Source organism: Microtus ochrogaster, chromosome 21 (genome assembly GCF_000317375.1).
Source record: "Microtus ochrogaster isolate Prairie Vole_2 chromosome 21, MicOch1.0, whole genome shotgun sequence".
NCBI classification, from domain to species: Eukaryota; Metazoa; Chordata; class Mammalia; order Rodentia; family Cricetidae; genus Microtus; species Microtus ochrogaster.
In genome coordinates this window covers 45,777,225-45,795,661 of record NC_022022.1, presented here as the reverse complement: position 1 = coordinate 45,795,661, position 18,437 = coordinate 45,777,225, and the positions used below count along the sequence as shown (strand labels likewise).

The 18,437-nt window shown below is 42.8% G+C and overlaps 1 protein-coding gene across 1 annotated transcript in view; it reads left to right on the top strand.

Annotated features, from left to right (window-relative positions):
* Slc44a5 (solute carrier family 44 member 5) overlaps window positions 1-18,437 on the top strand; it is a 235,009-nt gene that overhangs the window by 133,269 nt on the left and 83,303 nt on the right. Inside the window, exon 4 of the mRNA XM_005357466.3 lies at window positions 17,638-17,686. Within this exon, the coding sequence (XP_005357523.1) occupies window positions 17,638-17,686 (49 nt within the window). The remainder of the gene's footprint in view (window positions 1-17,637; window positions 17,687-18,437) is intronic.

Genomic DNA, 18,437 nt, shown 5'->3' with positions numbered 1-18,437 from the left:
ACTCACTGACTCAGCTTCTTTCTCCCAGCATCCTGTTCTGTTTTCTCCGCCTATCTAAGGGTTGGCCTATGAAATGGGCCTAGGCAGTTTCTTTATTAATAAGAAATCATTCCCACATCACATGCATATCCTGGCTTTATAGAGAAAGATAGAGATGAAATATTTCATTAAGATGGACCTCAGCCACACTCTCTACTTTGTGACTAACCAAACTCAACGTGAAAACAAGAATATTTTCTTCATATCAGCAGAAGGCTCTAGCCCTGATCTATCACCTCTACCTTTTCTGACAGGCTTCCTGACTTAGTTCTGTGAGGAGCACGTGAGCAACTCTCATGTGACCTGCACAGCTGCTGAGTCACTGAGGGCCTGGAGCAGGTGCATTCAGAGGCCCTAGAAGCTCCCTTTCCTGTCGCTTCAGTGTGGAACTTGGCTGCCCTTCCGCTCTTGCCTTCTGCCTCCTCCCTGACATCCCAGACTCTTCTATTCACATGGAATCCTGTCCCCAAGTGCATTCGTGGGTGACACCCAGCTTCCTGCTTGAGCACTGCTAGGAACCACAGGTCTGTGGATCTTGTTCAAATCTTCTGAGTACAATTTCGATGGATTCACTCTGGATTCTAACTCCAGAGTTTCTTGCTTCTGTCTCCCTGGAGTCTCTGAGAATGACTCTGCAGCTCACTGGCTCATCTCTTCTCTGACCTTTGTTCGAAATGGTCTGCACAGGCTCTGTCCCATGGCCTTTCTCCAGCGCCAGTCTTGGAAGTTAAGGTGTTTTTACTTGGTGAGCAGTTGTACGGAACTTCCAATGGACAGAGTTCAGAGGAACTGTGGGGATTGCCCTTGGTCTGTTAATTCTGTGGATTGTGGGGACGAAACTCGGAGGCCGTACAAGTTGTTCCCATGGTTATCTCTGGGACTGGACAGGTGTCAGGTCCTAGGGCTGTGTTCATTAGGTTCCATGCTCTTTCGATTTCACTTTCCATTTCATTTTGAGGTTGTACCCCTGGAATTATGAATAAATGTCCCATAATGGCTGTTATAAGCAGGCAATATGAATATCTTTTTGTGTAAAAAGGACCCAGATTTCTTTTTTTTTAATTTATTTATTTATTGAGGATTTCTGCCTCCTCCCCGCCACCGCCTCCCATTTCCCTCCCCCTCCCCCGATCAAGTCCCTCTCCTTCATCAGCTTGAAGAGCCATCAGGGTTCCCTGACCTGTGGGAGGTCCAAGGACCACCCACCTCCATCCAGGTTTAGTAAGTTGAGCATCCAAACTTCCCAGCCCCCCCCCCAAAGCCAGCACGTGCAGTAGGATCAAAAACCCATTGCCATTGTTCTTGAGTTCTCAGTAGTCCTCATTGTCCGCTATGTTCAGAGAGTCCGGTTTGATCCCATGCTTTTTCAGACTCAGGCCAGCTGGCCTTGGTGAATTCCCGAAAGAACATCCCCATTGTCTCAGAGTGTGGGTGTACCCCTCGCTGTCCTGAGTTCCTTGCTCATGCTCCCCCTCCTTCTGCTCCTGATTTGGACCTTGAGATTTCTGTCCGGTACTCCAATTTGGGTCTCTGTCTCTGTCTCCTTTCATCGCCTAATATTCAGGGGGATGCCTATATGTTTGTCTTTGGATTCACCTTCTTATTTAGCTTCTCTAGGATTGCGAATTATAAGCTCACTGTCCTTTAATTATGGCTAGAAACCAAATATGAGTGAGTACATCCCATGTTCCTCTTTTTGGGTCTGGCTTACCTCACTCAGGATAGTGTTTTCTATTTCCATCCATTTGTACGCAAACTTCAAGAAAAAAGGACCCAAATTTCTACCTTGTTTTTCCATCTGAGATTCAGGATACAGGCATGAGTATCAACAGACGTCTTTATTCATGTGTTTCATGAGATTCAGGATACAGGCATGAGCATCAACAGACGTCTTTATTCATATGTTTCATGAGATTCAGGATACAGGCACGAGTATTAACAGATGTCTTTATTCATGTGATTTATGAGATTCAGAATGCAGGCACGAATATCAACTGACAGCTTTATTCATATGTCTCCTCTGGTCACACATGTTTACTTTGTCACAACTTGACTTTGCTCTGGGTGAGTTAGGAACAGGGCATTCTATTGCAACAGTCAGAGATCAGGAATAAGCTTGCATGAAAATGGGTGGGGCTGGAGCTCATTATGTTAAGTGAAATAAGCCAGGCTCAGAAAGACACACACACACACACACACACACACACACACACACACGTTATCTCACCTGGGATATAGACATAATCACATATATGCATGTATATGTATGTATGAAAGAAGACAAGATTATGAAATGAGAGAGAAAAGTCAGCAGGAGGGGGACAAAAGAGGGTGACAGTCTATGTTATGGAAGCAGAGGAGGACTGTTTGAGGACAAGGAAAATGGGACCAGCAGCAGGGAGAGAGGATTGAGGGAGTAGTGAAGGTAAATAAAAATAAATTGCATACATGTATGAAGATATCATGAAATTGATTCTTTGTATGCAAATAAAATAATAACATTTGAAATTTAGGTCAAGAATATGCACACACGTGTGTAATCACATGGGAAATGTCACTTGTAGATCTTCAAGTATGAACCTCGGCCATATTCACAACAGGAGAGCATGTGTGGGAATATTCTGATAAGCATACTGTCCACACCTGAGTCACACCCAGCAGCTGAGGACACAAAAGTTGCTACAAAAGATAACTGGTTTAAATAAAGAAATTCCAATGAGTAAATCATTAAAATGAGATGCCTTCTGTAGCAGTTATTCATCTATGGATGGATGGAGTCTAAATGCCAGCCTGAGTACAAAGATGCCAGCACTTCTTTCCTTTGCCGAGAACCACAGTATCACCTGTAGCTTTGCCTTCAGGAGCCTCATGTTCCAGGTTAAAGCTCCAGAATGGAGCAAGGGAGAGCAGAATTCCCCGTGCACCAAAAGATGCCCTCACATTATTCAGGAAATGTCTAACCTAGTCACATAGCTTTAGTTTTTAAAATTTATTTCTATTAATTATTTTTAATATACAAAGTATGGGTTTCACAGTGTCACTCTCCCGTCTTGCCTAGCCCATTTGTTCCCCAAAATACTCCATCAAATAAGCTTTACATTCTATTTTTTTTACTCTGTGTGTGTGTGTGTGTTTGTGTGTGTGCCATGATTCTTATGTGGAGTGACCTGGCTCAGCGAGGTCCCTGAGCAGGAGGACTGGGGATGAGGAAATAAAGAAGATAGGAAAGAGATGAGTCTCTTGCATGAGCTGATGACTTACACCAAACAAGTTTATTAATAAGTATGACATCTCATGTTCTATTTGTAGGGGGGAAATGGAGCAGAGTCAGCAGAAAACCCCCACATAATGAGACACAATCAGCAGGAAGCTAATCAAGCAAGGTTCCTCAAAAGGAGGGCGGGGTACCTCAGGTGCACCTCAGACGGAACACAGTGACCTTCAGACTGATGACGCCAGTGTCTGGTGGGGGATGGAAGTCAGGTTCAGGTTCAGGTTCGGTGAACCATAACCTTAACTCCTTCAAGGCCCTGGCCCCCTGGGCAGGGACAGAGAGCTAGGCTCCTTTTGTCCTTTCACTGGAGCCCCTGAGAAAGCCTGGGATGTCCTGGCTGCCCGTCATGGGGGCCAGAGGACAGTTTGCGGAGCCGATTCTCTCCTTCCACCAATGCTCCTTCTGGGAGTTGAAGTGGAGTCACCAAACTTTGAGTCAGTTGCCTTTGCCCACTGAATCATCTTACAGGGATCCTGAACGCTAAGGTCCTACTTCCGTGCAGGCGAAGTGTTTCCTAGTGACGGAGGCCTGCCAAGGAAGCTGGGTGACTTCTGAGAGTGTTGGACTGGGGACTCAAAACTAAGACGGGAAGGATGTCACGGGGCTAAAGATCAGAAGACCTGACCCGGCAACTTGGGGCTAAAGATCGGAAGACCTGACCCGGCAACTTGGGGCTAAAGATCGGAAGACCTGACCCGGCAACTTGGGGCTAAAGATCGGAAGACCTGACCCGGCAACTTGGTCACTGACTGACCTAGTTCAAAGTTTAAAAATTTATCATGAAAAAAAGTTATCATGGCGATTTGTTTCTTTCCCTAAAAACTAATTTTGCCTTTAATCCCAGCACTCAGGAGGCAGAGGCAGAGGCAGGCGGATCTCCGTGAGTTCGAGGCCAACCTGGTCTACAGAGCGAGTTCCAGGACAGTCTCCAAAGCTACAGAGAAACCCTGTCTCAAAAAAAACCAAACAACAGCAAAATCCAAAAAACCTAGCTATTTTCCTTAGCGACTGAAAAAGAAAGCCCTTTATTTTGTAATAGTGAGCAACAATTATATTTAGTTGGAAGTATGAAAAAAGATGTAAAACATTCTGATACTTATTTTAAAATAATTTTACTGAATAAATTTCATGATTAAATATTAATACTTAAATTACTTTGTTTGTGGAAAAACAGCAGCATACCAATCAGAGAGAACACTGCTGTCATGGTAACCCTGAGAGTACAGTTTTCCCCCATGAACAGGCTTCCTTTCAACTGATCCACTGCAGGAAAAGAACATCTCACTTCCTCCTCCTCCATGCCTCCAGAACTCTGAAGAGTTTTAATCTTCCCTAAAAATAATTTTTTAAAAATTACAGGGGCTGGAAAGATGGCTCTACAGTTAAGAGCATGTCCTGCTCTTGTAGAAGACTCATTTTCAATGCCCCAGATGATATTCTCTACCCCATTGCTTCCTTTTTAGCCTACTCCTATTCCTGTAAAGTCCTATCCCCCCAACTAGATGCCCCTGCTCTTGTGCCCCATGTTTCCTGTGGATCTCAATGCTTAGTTTATGATAGCCTTGGCTATGTCATATCTAGGAGACAGCATTCCACGGGACTCCTCTCCACCCTTCAGCTCCCACAGTCTCTCACCTCCTTTTCTATGAGATCCTTGGGTCTTGGAATGGTAATGTAGATGTCCCGATGAGGACTGATGACTCCACAATCATGTATTATTAGCATTTTCATCAGTTCTGATCCATCACCCACTGCATAAAGAAGTTTCTTTAGCTAAGACATAGAGCAGAAAAATAGTATAAGGCGAGAAATATTTAAAGTCAGTTCGTCTATTATTATCAGTAATAAGTTTTCCCTGGAGCTTGTAACATCTCCATAGATTACCCCCCCCCCAAGTTTTACAGCATGATATATGATATATGAACTTCTCTTTGGGTAGCAATCCCCAAATCCAATCAAATGATGTTTAGTTAGCCCCAAACAGTTAGGCCAGGTTATACCAGTGGGAGCATCTTGACCGGAAGGTTGGAATGGTAGTATGCTGGATCTATACTTGGATAATACTATTCATGGGTTTTCTCTTCTGTCAGCCCTTGCATCTCCCTCAATAATTATAAGGGGGAAGCTTCCAGCTTTGTTTTGGCGTGATTTATCAGAGTGCTATATCTCCAGCATATGGTGCCATTAGCAATAGGATTGTGCCATATGGTTCTGGCAGCTATTACTTTTAAGGTTATAACTGACTTGTTTATGCTTTGTGCCCATGCAGAGCAACTTATTTTAAATATTGATGTAGAGTATTTGAAAACCACCCTAGTGGTTAGAAAATTCTGTCATAAATGAGCAGATTTGTCATTCTTGGAGCAGTACACAATGGCTTGGCATCCCTTGTGTTTAAGAGGCAAACACCCACCATGCGGTTAGGTGTCTCTGTACTCAGTGTGAGTGGGTGCTGGAGGACTCTCTTGTGTTTCCACTCCTCTTTCCTTTGTGGTGTGGGCTCATGTTTCTGCCCAGTATAGGTTCCTGGAATCTGATTATTTCCTGGGTGTGGTACTGTCATTAGATCCCAAAGCATGGCTCTGTGTCACTCCTAATCTCACCCCTATCAAATGCACGTTCTGGAATTGCCTTCCTCCTTTCTTACTGCTGTAGCCTTGGTCAGCACCCTGCATCATCTGTCTTGGTTAGGGTTAGGGTTAGGGCTAGGGTTCTCCTTGTTGTTTCATCTGCTTTAACCTTCCTGTGTCTTCTGTGTCTTGCAGATTGCATGATATTCTAGGAGCCTTGTAAGTCTTATTCTGACTTGCCTAATTTCTTTGTCACAGTTGGGCCTGTTCTTTTGGCCTGGTGTCTCAACGACATCATTTACTTTAAATGGCTTAAAGTTTCTTTTCCAAATGTTTTCCCCAAAATATTGTGCCTAGAAGAAATCTTTTTAGAATCACTGGTGCCATTAATGCCTACGTGTCAACTCAGTCAAAGTCGGTTTGCGCTGTTATACACGAACAAATTTGATTATTAGCATTATAGACACTCACATACAAATACATCATATATAGATACACACATACACATATATATTATATACATGACTCACTACTGGAGGTAGAAATTGTTTCCTACTTCTCTTTTTCTCTCTATTACTGTTTTTATGGATATCAGAAGATGGAAGGGCTGAAGAAGAAAGTCATTCTCTCAACGCAGATTCTAGAGATGATGCTTGATCTGGTTTCCAGGTGTGAGTCACCACTATTGACTCTCTTCCTTGCTTCTTCTGCTAACCCTCAAAGACATATTACATAACCACAAGTTAGAGGTAAGATCGGTGTTGTGTAGGAATGGCAATGACTGTCAGTGTGATTCCAGTAGTACATCAGTGCACCTTTTATTACGCTGAAATCTACTGAAATGGTTAGTTAGTGCTTGCTAGGACCGATTCTCTGTTTGATTTTTTTCATCTCAATTAAAGATGAACATTCAAATGATATCAGCATTCTTGTTAGAAACATATTCATAAGTATTTATTGAGTGCCTAGTGTGGGAGTATGTATGTGTGTTCTGTGTGAATATGTGCATGTCTATGTATCTGTGCATATGTGTGTCTGTACATATATATGTGTATGTATGTGTCTGTATGTGTGTGTATATGTGTGAGTATAGATGAAATAGGAATAAAGTAATAACTAAATTCTAGTTCGGTCCTAAAGGGCTCTTCATTAACCCAGTTGGATAAATGGTCTTTGTGAATTAACCAGCCATTGCTGGAATACCAACTTACCACCTGTGTGACTGAAAATAACAAATTCATTATTTTACTCTGGTAGCAGAGATCCAAAGGAGATCTCAGTGGGCTAAGATTCCAGGGAACATTCCTTCTAAGACTCATCTTGGGCAAGGTCCATTGTCCCTGGCCCAGGTTTGCAGACTGCTGTCCTCATGGCCTCTTCACTCATCCTGAAGGCCCAGCACCTGGCAGTGAGCTTTTGGATGTCACATCATTCTTAGCTTGCTTCCATTGTCCCATTTTCCTTTTGACTTTGTCTTCCCTTCCCCATCTGAGGACCTGTAAATCACACTGACTTCATGAAGACGCCACAGAATAACCTTCCCACGCCATGTTGAATCACATCATCACCTTCCCCTCAACAAGGAACCTTTGCAGTGCTGAGACTGCAGATGTAACCTCTTGAGGGTGACACCAGCTGTGCCATATCATGCTCGGGGTGCGATGTGTTAAGTGAATGATGGATAGGTGTTTGAGAGTTGGATTGCAGTAGCTCCTTAGGAGTGGGGTTGAGAGTAAACTCTCAGCACTGATCCCCAGAAAGTCAGCTCCACACATTGGCACAGTAGCTATAGAATGTGAATTTTTTTTTTGTCCTTCTTAAAGAGCATTAGAGATTCTGTGCGGGGAGATGTGGACTTTCCGAACTATTACTATTACAGGGGTTTGAGGTCCTTATGATTTCTGTCAAATGAGTTCACACAGGACAGAGCCTCATGTTGAAGTCAGACAGAATTTATTCCAGAATATCACAAGGCACTTATAAGAGTGAGAATAGGCAGTGAGTCAAGAGACTGGTGCAGAAAAAACACTCTCATGGGTCGAGAGTTGACAATAGCCAAAGGGACTGTTGGACCAATTTATATGTTTAGGAGGGTTTTATACTGTTCTTAAGGTTTCTGGAATAGAGAGCTTCTTGACTTTCCTGTCCTACTGATTGACAGGTCTGTGTGGAGTCTCACATGGGAGGAAGCAGTAATATGTCTAGTAAAGAAAATCACCAGCTAGATGGTCATCTTGCAGTCTTTTACCCATTGACCCATCCTGACAGCCCCAAGATTTATAATTTTATAACTTACAAGTATTGGTCATATTGTTAATTTTACTGAGAAATATATTTTAGCTAAAAGAAAAAGTCTTTCTGGATATATGTAGCTACCTGGTCTTGCCATTTGCTTTCAGTTGAATGGTATGAAATCTGCACACAAGAATTAATGGACTTGCTCTGTTTTCTTTAGTCTTCATAAATTATTTCTACTGAGGAAGGTGCTTTGTATGAAGGCAACAGACTCACTCCGTTCGTTACAGTACCAACTGTTTTTGCTCTTTAATAAATGCTGTTAGTGATTCTATTGTCATAATAATTACATGATCAAAAAAATCAAAATATTATAAAATATGACTTAAGTTTATTTTTTATTTCCTTTTAAGTTGGAAATGTGAGTTGAATTCACCAGCTAAGCCATGGGACAGTGGAGCTCTGAGGCTCTTTATCTAGCCTCTGTGGCTGTTTATTCCAGAGATGTGATAAGGACATAAAAGCTTTTGCATCACAATGCAAATCCTGCTAGCACGCAAAGTGGGATGAAGACATTCTATGCCAGTTGTCAGGGCTGTGAGATCAGTTGAATTTTATCATTTGATGGAGACTGTAGAGTATTTTGAGCTCAAATATAAGACAGCTGGGATTTACAATCAGATGCCATTGGCTTCTCTGACAGATTTGACAGTGAACTTTCAGATTCAAGTGAAAAAGAACTCTGAATGGATAGCAGTGTTGGATAAATGTACATAGACTTGGGAAAGAGAATAAAAAGACTGTAGACTATTAGAAAAAAGAATATGTTTAAAAATAAAGCAGTCTTTAAAGACAGCAAAAGAAATATATTATTTTTATTAATTATTAATACAAAACTAATTGATCTATTAATTAATAGATTAAAGGAATAAAGAAAAGCCACATAAAATGGAAAATACGCAGAGTCTGTATTATGCATATTATAGTATTTTCTTTGAATTTTTCACTGTGAATGAACTAACAACAAAGACATTTCATTGTACAGGCTGCTAAGCTAAACCAACATATATATTTTAAAGGTATCTTGACTGCAAAATTTGAGTCTAAGGAACTATTACTTTGGAAAAAAGATTCTGCTTTTGTTTCCACAGAAAATGAGAACCTGTAGCTTCCTTCCAGGCTAATGTGGTTTGATGAAACAAGAGCCCCCAAAAGTTCTCCATGAATTCTAAAAATACTTTGCCCAACAGAAGGCAGGAAACAGTTTGAAGAAAACTATGCCCAAACTTCCAAAATGATTGTTTATAAATGCTTGTTTTCATTTGAAGGGGGGATATGATATAGAAATAATCACTATCTATTCTAGTGTTACATTTGGGGGATTAAAAAATGTGACCTGACCAACTCAGCCCTGTGTTTGAACCAGGACTGGTTTTTCCATTGTCTGAGAACAGGAGGAAGGAGGAAGCAGTGTTACAAACCTGTTCCTGTGCACACAGGAACTCCATTTCCAGATAAAGCAGAATACAGGATCCTAAAACTATCTTTATTGTGGCATCCAGACCAGTAGCAGTCCTAATAAGAAAGGCTGACAATGAGTTCAAGCTTGGTGTTGCAGTGTAGAGTCTTGCACCAGTGGACCCTGGGATGTGTTTGGCTTCCACTGACTGGGCAGTGAGTGAACTTCGGGTGGACTATACATCTACTCTGTCACCATGGATGTGGTCCTCGGCCTCTCTGGGCCGCGTTGTTTACATCTCTAAAGTGAAGTACATGGTAATTTCCTACCCACCTAGAGTCAGACAACATAGACAAAATAACAAGTAAAGCATTCCATAGAGTATAGCATTTGATGCTAAACCTCTGTGAGATGATGTGTGAGATTGCTATAGCAACAGTGCTATACACCTGACAGATCTGAGAATCTCCTTTTAGAGTTTCTCTCTTTTTTGTGACATGAATTTTTTTCACCTCAGGACTTGGTTCTTTTTAAAAGCTCCAATTTTCATTTTCTTTTTAAAATTTTAATAATACAGTTTACTTAACCCAATATAAACTAAACATCATCATTTCAACATATGGTCAATAAAACATCACTGAAGAGATTTTAAACTGCTCTTTGTACACTAAGTCTTTGCAATCTGGGTCTTAAAAAATTTTTAATTTTTTTCCTTTAAAATATTTACACATGTATGTGATGTATTATGATCACAATCCCCCATCTCACCTCTCCAACACTTCCTAGACTTCGGTAATGTGTTCTCCAACACACATGCATACACGCACAGATGCATGCGCACACACACACGCACACACACACACACACACACACACACACACACACACACACCTTCCACTGAATCCAATTACTGCTGCTTTTACATAATACATAGTTGTGAGCCCATCTATTGGTGGATGAGCAACCTACTAATGGCCACACCTTCAAAGAAAAACAGTTCTTCCTCCCCCACCACTCATCTACTATCAAGAATTCCCCAGCTTGGGTAGAGTCGGGTAAACTCTTCTCCTATCCATGATGGAATAATTGGCTTCATCTTATACAGTTTTGGGGCAGGCAACCACACTGCTGTGGACTTACGATTGTCAAGAAATAACATTTCCCAGCTTTCCTCCTCATCTTCTGGTTCTTACATTCTTTCTGACTCCATTTTCTGGAATGTTCCCAGTAGATACTCATTTTCATATTGAACATTTGGCCAAATGTCATTTTGCTCTCAGTGGAACCAAAACAAAATATGCATTTCCTGTCTGGTATCCATTTTATAAGTGACTCTACTTGCTAATGCTCCTATTGGAACATCATCAACTCTTCATCCTTCTTTAAACCTAGGAGCAGACTAGAATGATAAAACATTACATTCTAGACTTGATACAGCCAAAATTGCCTGGGAAGAGAGCCTCAGTTAATGACTGTCTACCTGTGGTTGGCCTCTGGGCATGTCTGTGCAGACTGTCTTAGTTCATGGATGTGGGATCGCTCAAGCCACTGTGGGCAGCATCATTCCCTAGGCAGATTATAAAAAAATTACTTAAGCATAGAGAAATTGAGCTGAGCAAAAACAAACAAGTGAATATGTGTAGATCCATTCCTTTGTGTTCTTGAAGATGGGTGAACTCTTTGAAAATCCTGCTGTGAATTTCACAGAATAATGGAATGTAATCTTGGATTGTGGGCTAAAACGAACCACTTTTTTTCCAGGATGCTTTTTGCCAGTATATTTATATTCTAGCAGCAGAAATGAAACTAGATCCCAGAGAATCTGGAATCACTTGCTTTGAGGCCATCTTTGCTATATGTCTTTTACCTTTCAAATAGAGTTCTCCAGGTTGTAACTGTCTTTTACATGCAATTATGGCACTTTTAATAAGCATCCATGGGGCCTCCTATGTTTCAGAAACTGTTCTAATCACTTGACTAATGCTAATTAGCCCTCCATACTAACTTATAGGGTAGATACCAGTACAGAATGTGCAGAAACAAAGACTCCCACACTGACAAGATCTGTCTAGAATTACTTGCTCATGTGCAGTGCCCCAAGCATAAACCCTAAGATACATCCCTGCTCTTTGTGAACTTGAATGTCACCTTCCATCACTTGACAGTGACTCACATTGCCTTACCTCTGTTCTGCAGGAGGTTTCCGGTTCATTTCCATGAATTATGTCCACCGATGACACTTGCACATGACTTACTTGTGGGCTTGCTAACGGTGATCACAAAGCCCTGTGCTTGCCAGGCAGGTGCTCTACCACTATGTGTCCTAGACTGCTCTTTACTGCTCTGTGTTTTCTCATACAGTGCATCCTGACCACAATCTCCCTTTCTTCATTCTCCCAATTCCCCACTTCCCCTCTACCCCAGATCCACCACTCCTCTATTTCCTTTCAGAAAAAAACCCAGCTTCCCAGTGTTATCAACTGAACATAGCATAACAAGATGCAAGAAGACTAGACACGGACCCTCATATCAAGGCTGGAAGAGGCAGCCCGGTCAGAAGAAAAAGGCCACAAAAGCATGCAAAAGGGTCAGAGATACACCCTCTCCCACATTAGGAATCCCACAAACACTCCTAGTTAAACATCCAGTGTGTATACAGAGGACCTACTGTGGATTCATGCAGTCTCTGTGATTGCCAGTTCAGTCTCTGTGAGCCCCATGAGCCCTATTTAGTTGATTCTGTGGGCCGTGTTCTCCTGATATCCTCAACCCCTCAGGCTCCACAGTTCTTCACCCCCCTCTTCCACGGGGTTTCCCAAGCTCTGCCTGATGTTTGAATGTGGTTCTCTGCATTTGTTTCCATCAGCTGCTGGAGGAAGCCTTCAGTGTTGCAGGGAGGACAGCTGTGAGTCAGAGGTTTTGCGGCTGGTTGCTGTCTCAGTTCCTGCACTGGGCACCTTGCCTGGTTACTCTGGAGGTGGCTGGTTCAGGCTCTGTAACCACCATTGCTGGGGGTCCTTGCCAGGCTCACCCTAAAACGTTCCAAGAAGCTTCTACTGTGTCCCCTCTTTGCTCCCCCTATTCCACTCATCTCTCCCTGTACTCTTCCCCCTCTGCCCCCTCCCTTGCTGGTCCCTCATGTTCCCCCCAGTCCACCTGCAAAAATCTATTTTATTTCCCTTTCCCAGGGAAACCCATGCATCTCCCCTAGTCCCCTCTTTGTTTCTTAGCCTTTCTGGATCTGTGGATTGTAGTATAGTCATCCTTCACTTAGCAGCTAACATATGCTTATAAGCAATCACATACCATGTCTGTCCTTCCCAGTCTGGGATTTCACTCACCATGATTTTTTCTAGTTTTATCCATTTGCCTTTGAGTTTCATGATATCATTTTTCCTAATATCTGAGTGCTATCCATTGTGTAAATATCACATTTTCTTTATCCATTTTTGGTTGGAGGACTTCTAGGTTATTTCCAGTTTCTGGCTCTTATGAATAAAGTTGTCCTGAACATAGTTGAGCACATGTTCTTGTGATAGGCTGGGCGTCTTTTGGTTATATGTCCAAGAGCGATATAGCTAGATCTTGAAATAGATCGATTCCCAATTTTCTGAGGAACTGCCATCCATAGTGATTTCTGTACTGGCTGTACTAGCTTGCACTCCCACCAACAATGTAGGAGTGTTCCCCTGACTCCACATCCTTGCCAGCAGAGGGGTCACTTGTGTTATTGATCTTAATCATTCTGACAGGTGTGAGATGGAATCTCAAAGCAGTTTCAATTTGCATTTCCCTGATGGCTAAGGATGCTGAATGTTTCTTTAAGTGTCTTTTGGCTACTCGAGATTCCGCTGTTGAGAACTTCCTGTTTATCTCTGCACCCCATTTTAAAATTGGGTTGTTTGTTTTGTTGATGACTAGTTTCTTGAGTTTCTTATATATTTTAGCTGTCTATTGAATGTGGAGTTGGTGAAAACTGATTTCCATTCTTTAGGCTGCCTGTTTGTCCTATTGACAGTGTCCTTTGCCTTACAGAAACTTCTCAGTTCTTGGGGTCCCGTTTATTTATTAGTCTTAGAACCTGCACTGTCAGCCTTCTGTTTAGGAAGTTGTCTCCTGTGCCTAGGTGTTCCAGGTTATTCGCTACTTTCTCTTCTGTCAGGTTCAGTGTGTCTACCTTAATGTTGAGGTCTTTGGTCCGCTTGGATTTGAGTTTTGTGCAGGGTGATAAATATGGATCTATTTACAATCTTCTATATACTGACATCCAGCTAGACCAGCACCATTTGTTGAAGATGTCTCTTTTATTATTGTGTATTTCTGGCTTCTTTATAAAACATCAGGTGTCCATAGGTATGTGAATGTATGTCTGGGTCTCTGATTCAATTCCATCCATCAATGTTTCTGTTTTTACACCAGTGCCATGTGGTTTTTCTTTTTTAATAACTATAGCTCTGTAGCACAGTTTGAAATCAGGGATGGTGATGCTTCCAACAGTTCTTTTGTTGTATAGGATTGTTGTAGCTATCCTGGGTTCTTTGTTTTTCCATATGAAGTTTAGTATTGTCCTTTCAAGGCTAGAGTGCCCTTGTTAGCATGATTTCTCTAGTCTCATTGCCTTGTTCAAAGTCTGTCTCTGAATCCCTGTGGTTTATAACATATGAAATAAATTCCATACCTATTCTTTGTACGTGCTCTGGTTCCACATTGCCTATTGAGCTTCATTCTGTGTCCTGCTCTCCCATTACCATGACTCTAGTGACCCAGCTCTTGCACCTCTCCTGCAGGAATGCTCTTCATCCCTAGCTCCTGACTCCATGTGTCAGGACAAGCTTTGTCTTTGCCTATCCATTGAAAATTTCAGTGGCTCCATGAGCCTTGTCTGCTGATACTCCACTGACTATGGCATTTAACGTCCCAGGATTCACAACCCTGTCCTTGCATGCTTGCCTCTAATGACTGTATTCTGCATGTAATATAGGTTTGTACTTTTCTCCTTGCTGTGTTGAAGCATGATTCTTTCCCCTTCTCTTTCACACATAACACATGATAGGCAGTTATTACAATAAATATGACTGAATTTTGGTTTCAAAATATGTCTCTTATGCTTCTCCCTTTGTTTCAGATTGCGTGCTCGCGCACACACACACAATCGCATTTCCTGAGTGGAACCTTCTTGACTGCTATGGTCCTTGATGTAATTTACTTCCTCAGACCTCTGTAACACCTAAGGCTGTCACAACACCTTCATATGCTTCTGTCCTAATGAGCACCTTAGGCTTGGTAGTTTCTGACTACAGAGTTTTTTCACACAGTTTTAGAGACCTCAGAGTCTGAAATCCAGGAACTGGCAGGTTCCTGGAGGGGATGGCTGTCTGATTGCAAGATAGTCCTTTTTTGCTGTGTCTTCCCATAGTGGAGGGTGGCCACATGGAGAACATGGTATCCTAACATGCCAGAAGAGAGAGCTTTACAAAGGCTAGGTTGGTCTTTGCATCTGTTATCTGAGGCCATTGGTACCATTCAGTCCGATGACTGCCTTATTCCTTAATTCCATTTCAACAGGGCTTGCTAGCCCTTCCCCCATCTGTGAAGGTTTAATTTTCAAGAAGAGGAGCTGAGGAAAATGGGACTGCTGGCTTTGGGACCCACTTCTTGGTACTGTCACTTCAGGGGTCCCCAGCATTCATTCAGACCATAGCCCCACACAATTTAGTGTTTTATTGCGCTGTGCAGCGTGTTGGTAGAGATGGCCTTGCTGAATGCACTGGCATGCAGACTCTGCTCTTTGAGATGCAGCCTGACCATGCCTTGCACACCTCCTGTGCCTCCTCAGATGCATGTGTGTGTGTTACAGATACCTTCTATGTATTTGCAGGCTGCTTGTTTCCTGGATTTCCACTGAAAATCTATTCTTTTGCTATTCTGTCCCGAGTGGACCTACACTTGGAGGCCTCCAGTTTTCTGGAGTGATTTCCCACTTTGTGAAAGTGGGACCAACTGGCTGTCACTTAGAGGTCTTCTAACCCTCTTAAGAACCTGTCTCTGATTCAGGAGAAATTTTGTGATAGACCCAAAGGTCTAGAGGAAGAGGTTGGAGCACTTGCAGGGAGGATCGCTGGATGTTGGGGTTTACAACCACAGGCCTCTGGCTAGGGATGACGTTACAGGAAAAGGCCATCCAATGAGGATTTCATATGGACAAAGACAGGCTATTAGCAGCCCCATGACGCAACAGTGTCTGTTTTTAGATCTATAAAGAAGCCCACACTATGCAGCCAATAGGGCAGAGCCAATGAGGATTGGTAATTAGACTTCCTGAGTGGAAGCCAATGACAAAAGACGAGCTTAGACAAGTCCCATCGTGAATCAGGATGTGCGCCTCTCAGGTCCTCAGCTGCAATGGCAATGGCAGACTTAGAGGGGCCCAGCAGCTTAGAAGGGCTCCAGTGTTGCTCTCCCAGACATGTCTTCAGAGCTGGCACTCTCTGAAGGAGGGTGTTTTTTTTACAGCTTATGGGGAATATAACCCTCGGGGTCTTGTTTCTAGTTGGAAAGAGGACAAGAACTCAGCAAGCGTGACCAGGGCACACCTGTTACTTCACTGGACAAAGAATTTAGCATTGCATGGGGGTGGAGGGCAGTAGGCCAGCCAAGAACAAGCTCTTTCTTTGGTAACATTTTATATTCATTTATTTTTCTTTTCATTATTCTGTATGCTTTGTGTTTTGATTATTATATGGTGAGGGGATGGTTTTTTTTTTTTTTGATCCAGCCTATTTGGTGTTCTGTATGCTTCTTGAACCTTCATAGGTATATCTTTCTTTAGGTTGGGAAAGTTTTCTTCTATAATTTTATTAAATATATTTTCTGGACCATTGAGCTGCACTTTTCCTTCTTCTACTCCTATTATTCGTAGGTTTGGTCTTTTTATTGTGTCCCAGATTTCCTGAATGTTTTGTGATGAGAGTTTGTTGGACTTGCTGTTTTCTTTGATCAGTGTGTTTATTTTCTCTATGGTATCTTCAGAATCTGAGATTCTTTCTTCTAACTCTTGTATTCTGTTGGTTATGCTTGTTTCTGTAGACTCTGTTTGTTTACTTAAATTTTCCATGTCCAGCCTGCCCTCTGTTTATGTTTTCTTCCTTGCCTCCATTTCAGTTTTCAAGTCTTGAACTGTTTCCATTATCTGTTTGATTGGTTTTCCTTGGTTTTCTAGGGTATCATTCACTGATTTATTCAATTCCTCAAACTTTCTGGTATATTTCTCATCCATTTCTATAAGGGCGTTTTTTACATGCTGTTTAAGGGTGTCAATCACTTTCATGAAGTCAATCTTTTCTATTTCTTCTTGGTTAAGGTGTTCATGTCCTCCCGTTGTGAGGTCGCTGGTTTCTGGTGGCTTCATGTTGCTTTTCAGCATGTTGGATGAATTCTTGCATTGGCGTCTGCCCATCTCTTCTTCCAAATGCTCCCTTATGGATCTTCTTTTACTGGATCAGGTCTCCTTGCCTACTGATGTACCTTCCCAGTGATGGCTCTCCCTAGTGATGGCTCTCCTGGTGCCAAGATCAGATCTCCGTGACCAATGATGGCTCTCCCCAATGCTGGCTCTCCTGGCACGAAGATCAGGTCTCCGTGCTGGTTGGGTAGCTCATAAACAAAGCGCCTACCTTGCTTGGTGCAGGCAGGCTATAGAAACAAAGGCACTCCTGCCCGCTTGGTTGCCCTGAGGATTCGGACCCAGTGCCCAGACAGGCTGGGCTGGGTGATGTTATGTGTCCAAAGAGGGGAGGGGGGCCGAAGTGGGGAGGGTTCTGGATGCAAGCCCAATGTTGGCTCTCCTGGCGCCGAGAGATCAGGTCTCCATGCTGGTTGGGTAGCTCGCAAACAAAGCACCTACCTTGCTTGGTGCAGGCAGGCTATAGAAACAAAGGCACTCCCGCCTGCTTGGGTGCCCTGAGGATTCGGACCCAGTGCCCAGACAGGCTGGGCTGGGTGATGTTATCTATTTTTCTTTTCATTGGCTTCTATACTTAAAAAGCTTTTGTTTGATGCAGGTGATCCGAGGATGTATGACCCAGATTTCCAGGGACCCACTGCCGACAGGTAAATGGCTTTTTCCTAATGAATGTATGTTTCTAAACGAGCACCAAAGTTAGTTTTGTGTGCATCATTTTATAGCTCATGGAGAATTTCATCTATTTTCAGGGACAAATGCCTCAGTTCTGCCTGAATGTAACCTTATTTACCTAGGGAAAGTACAGAAAACAAATCTCTCCTGGAGTCCTGAACACTGTTCATTCAGCAAATGATCTGCCTTTAGTTACTAGACCGAGAGTCTGTGTTCACCAGAAGAGAAACCTTGAGAAATGCTTTATGCAGCTTACCCACCCTGTGGAGATGCAGCCTCCTTCAGGTGGTTCTGGCTTGTGTCTGTGGACTCCGTGACTCACAGTGGCCAATGCAGAGTTGCTATGCCAACCTCTCCATGCCAGGCAGATGTGCCACTCAGCTTCCAGAAACAGACACTTCTCAGACCACCATTCTCGAGGCATCACGGATGAGAGTCTTCCAGGGGAATAACCACATCTTTGCTGGTGCTCCCCTCCCCCAGCGTTGCATGACATTTCAATTTCAGCCAATAATTTAACCCTCTTATCATTCATCCTCTTCTCTATTCTCAGGCTTACAGCTAATCAGAGATAGGTGTGCTGCTGGGGACAGCATAGGACAGGGTGTGCTGCTGGGGACAGCTATAATATAGGGTGTGCTGCTGGGGGCAGCTATAATATAGGGTGTGCTACAGGGGACAGCATAGAACAGGGTGTGCTGCTGGGGGCAGCTATAATATAGGGTG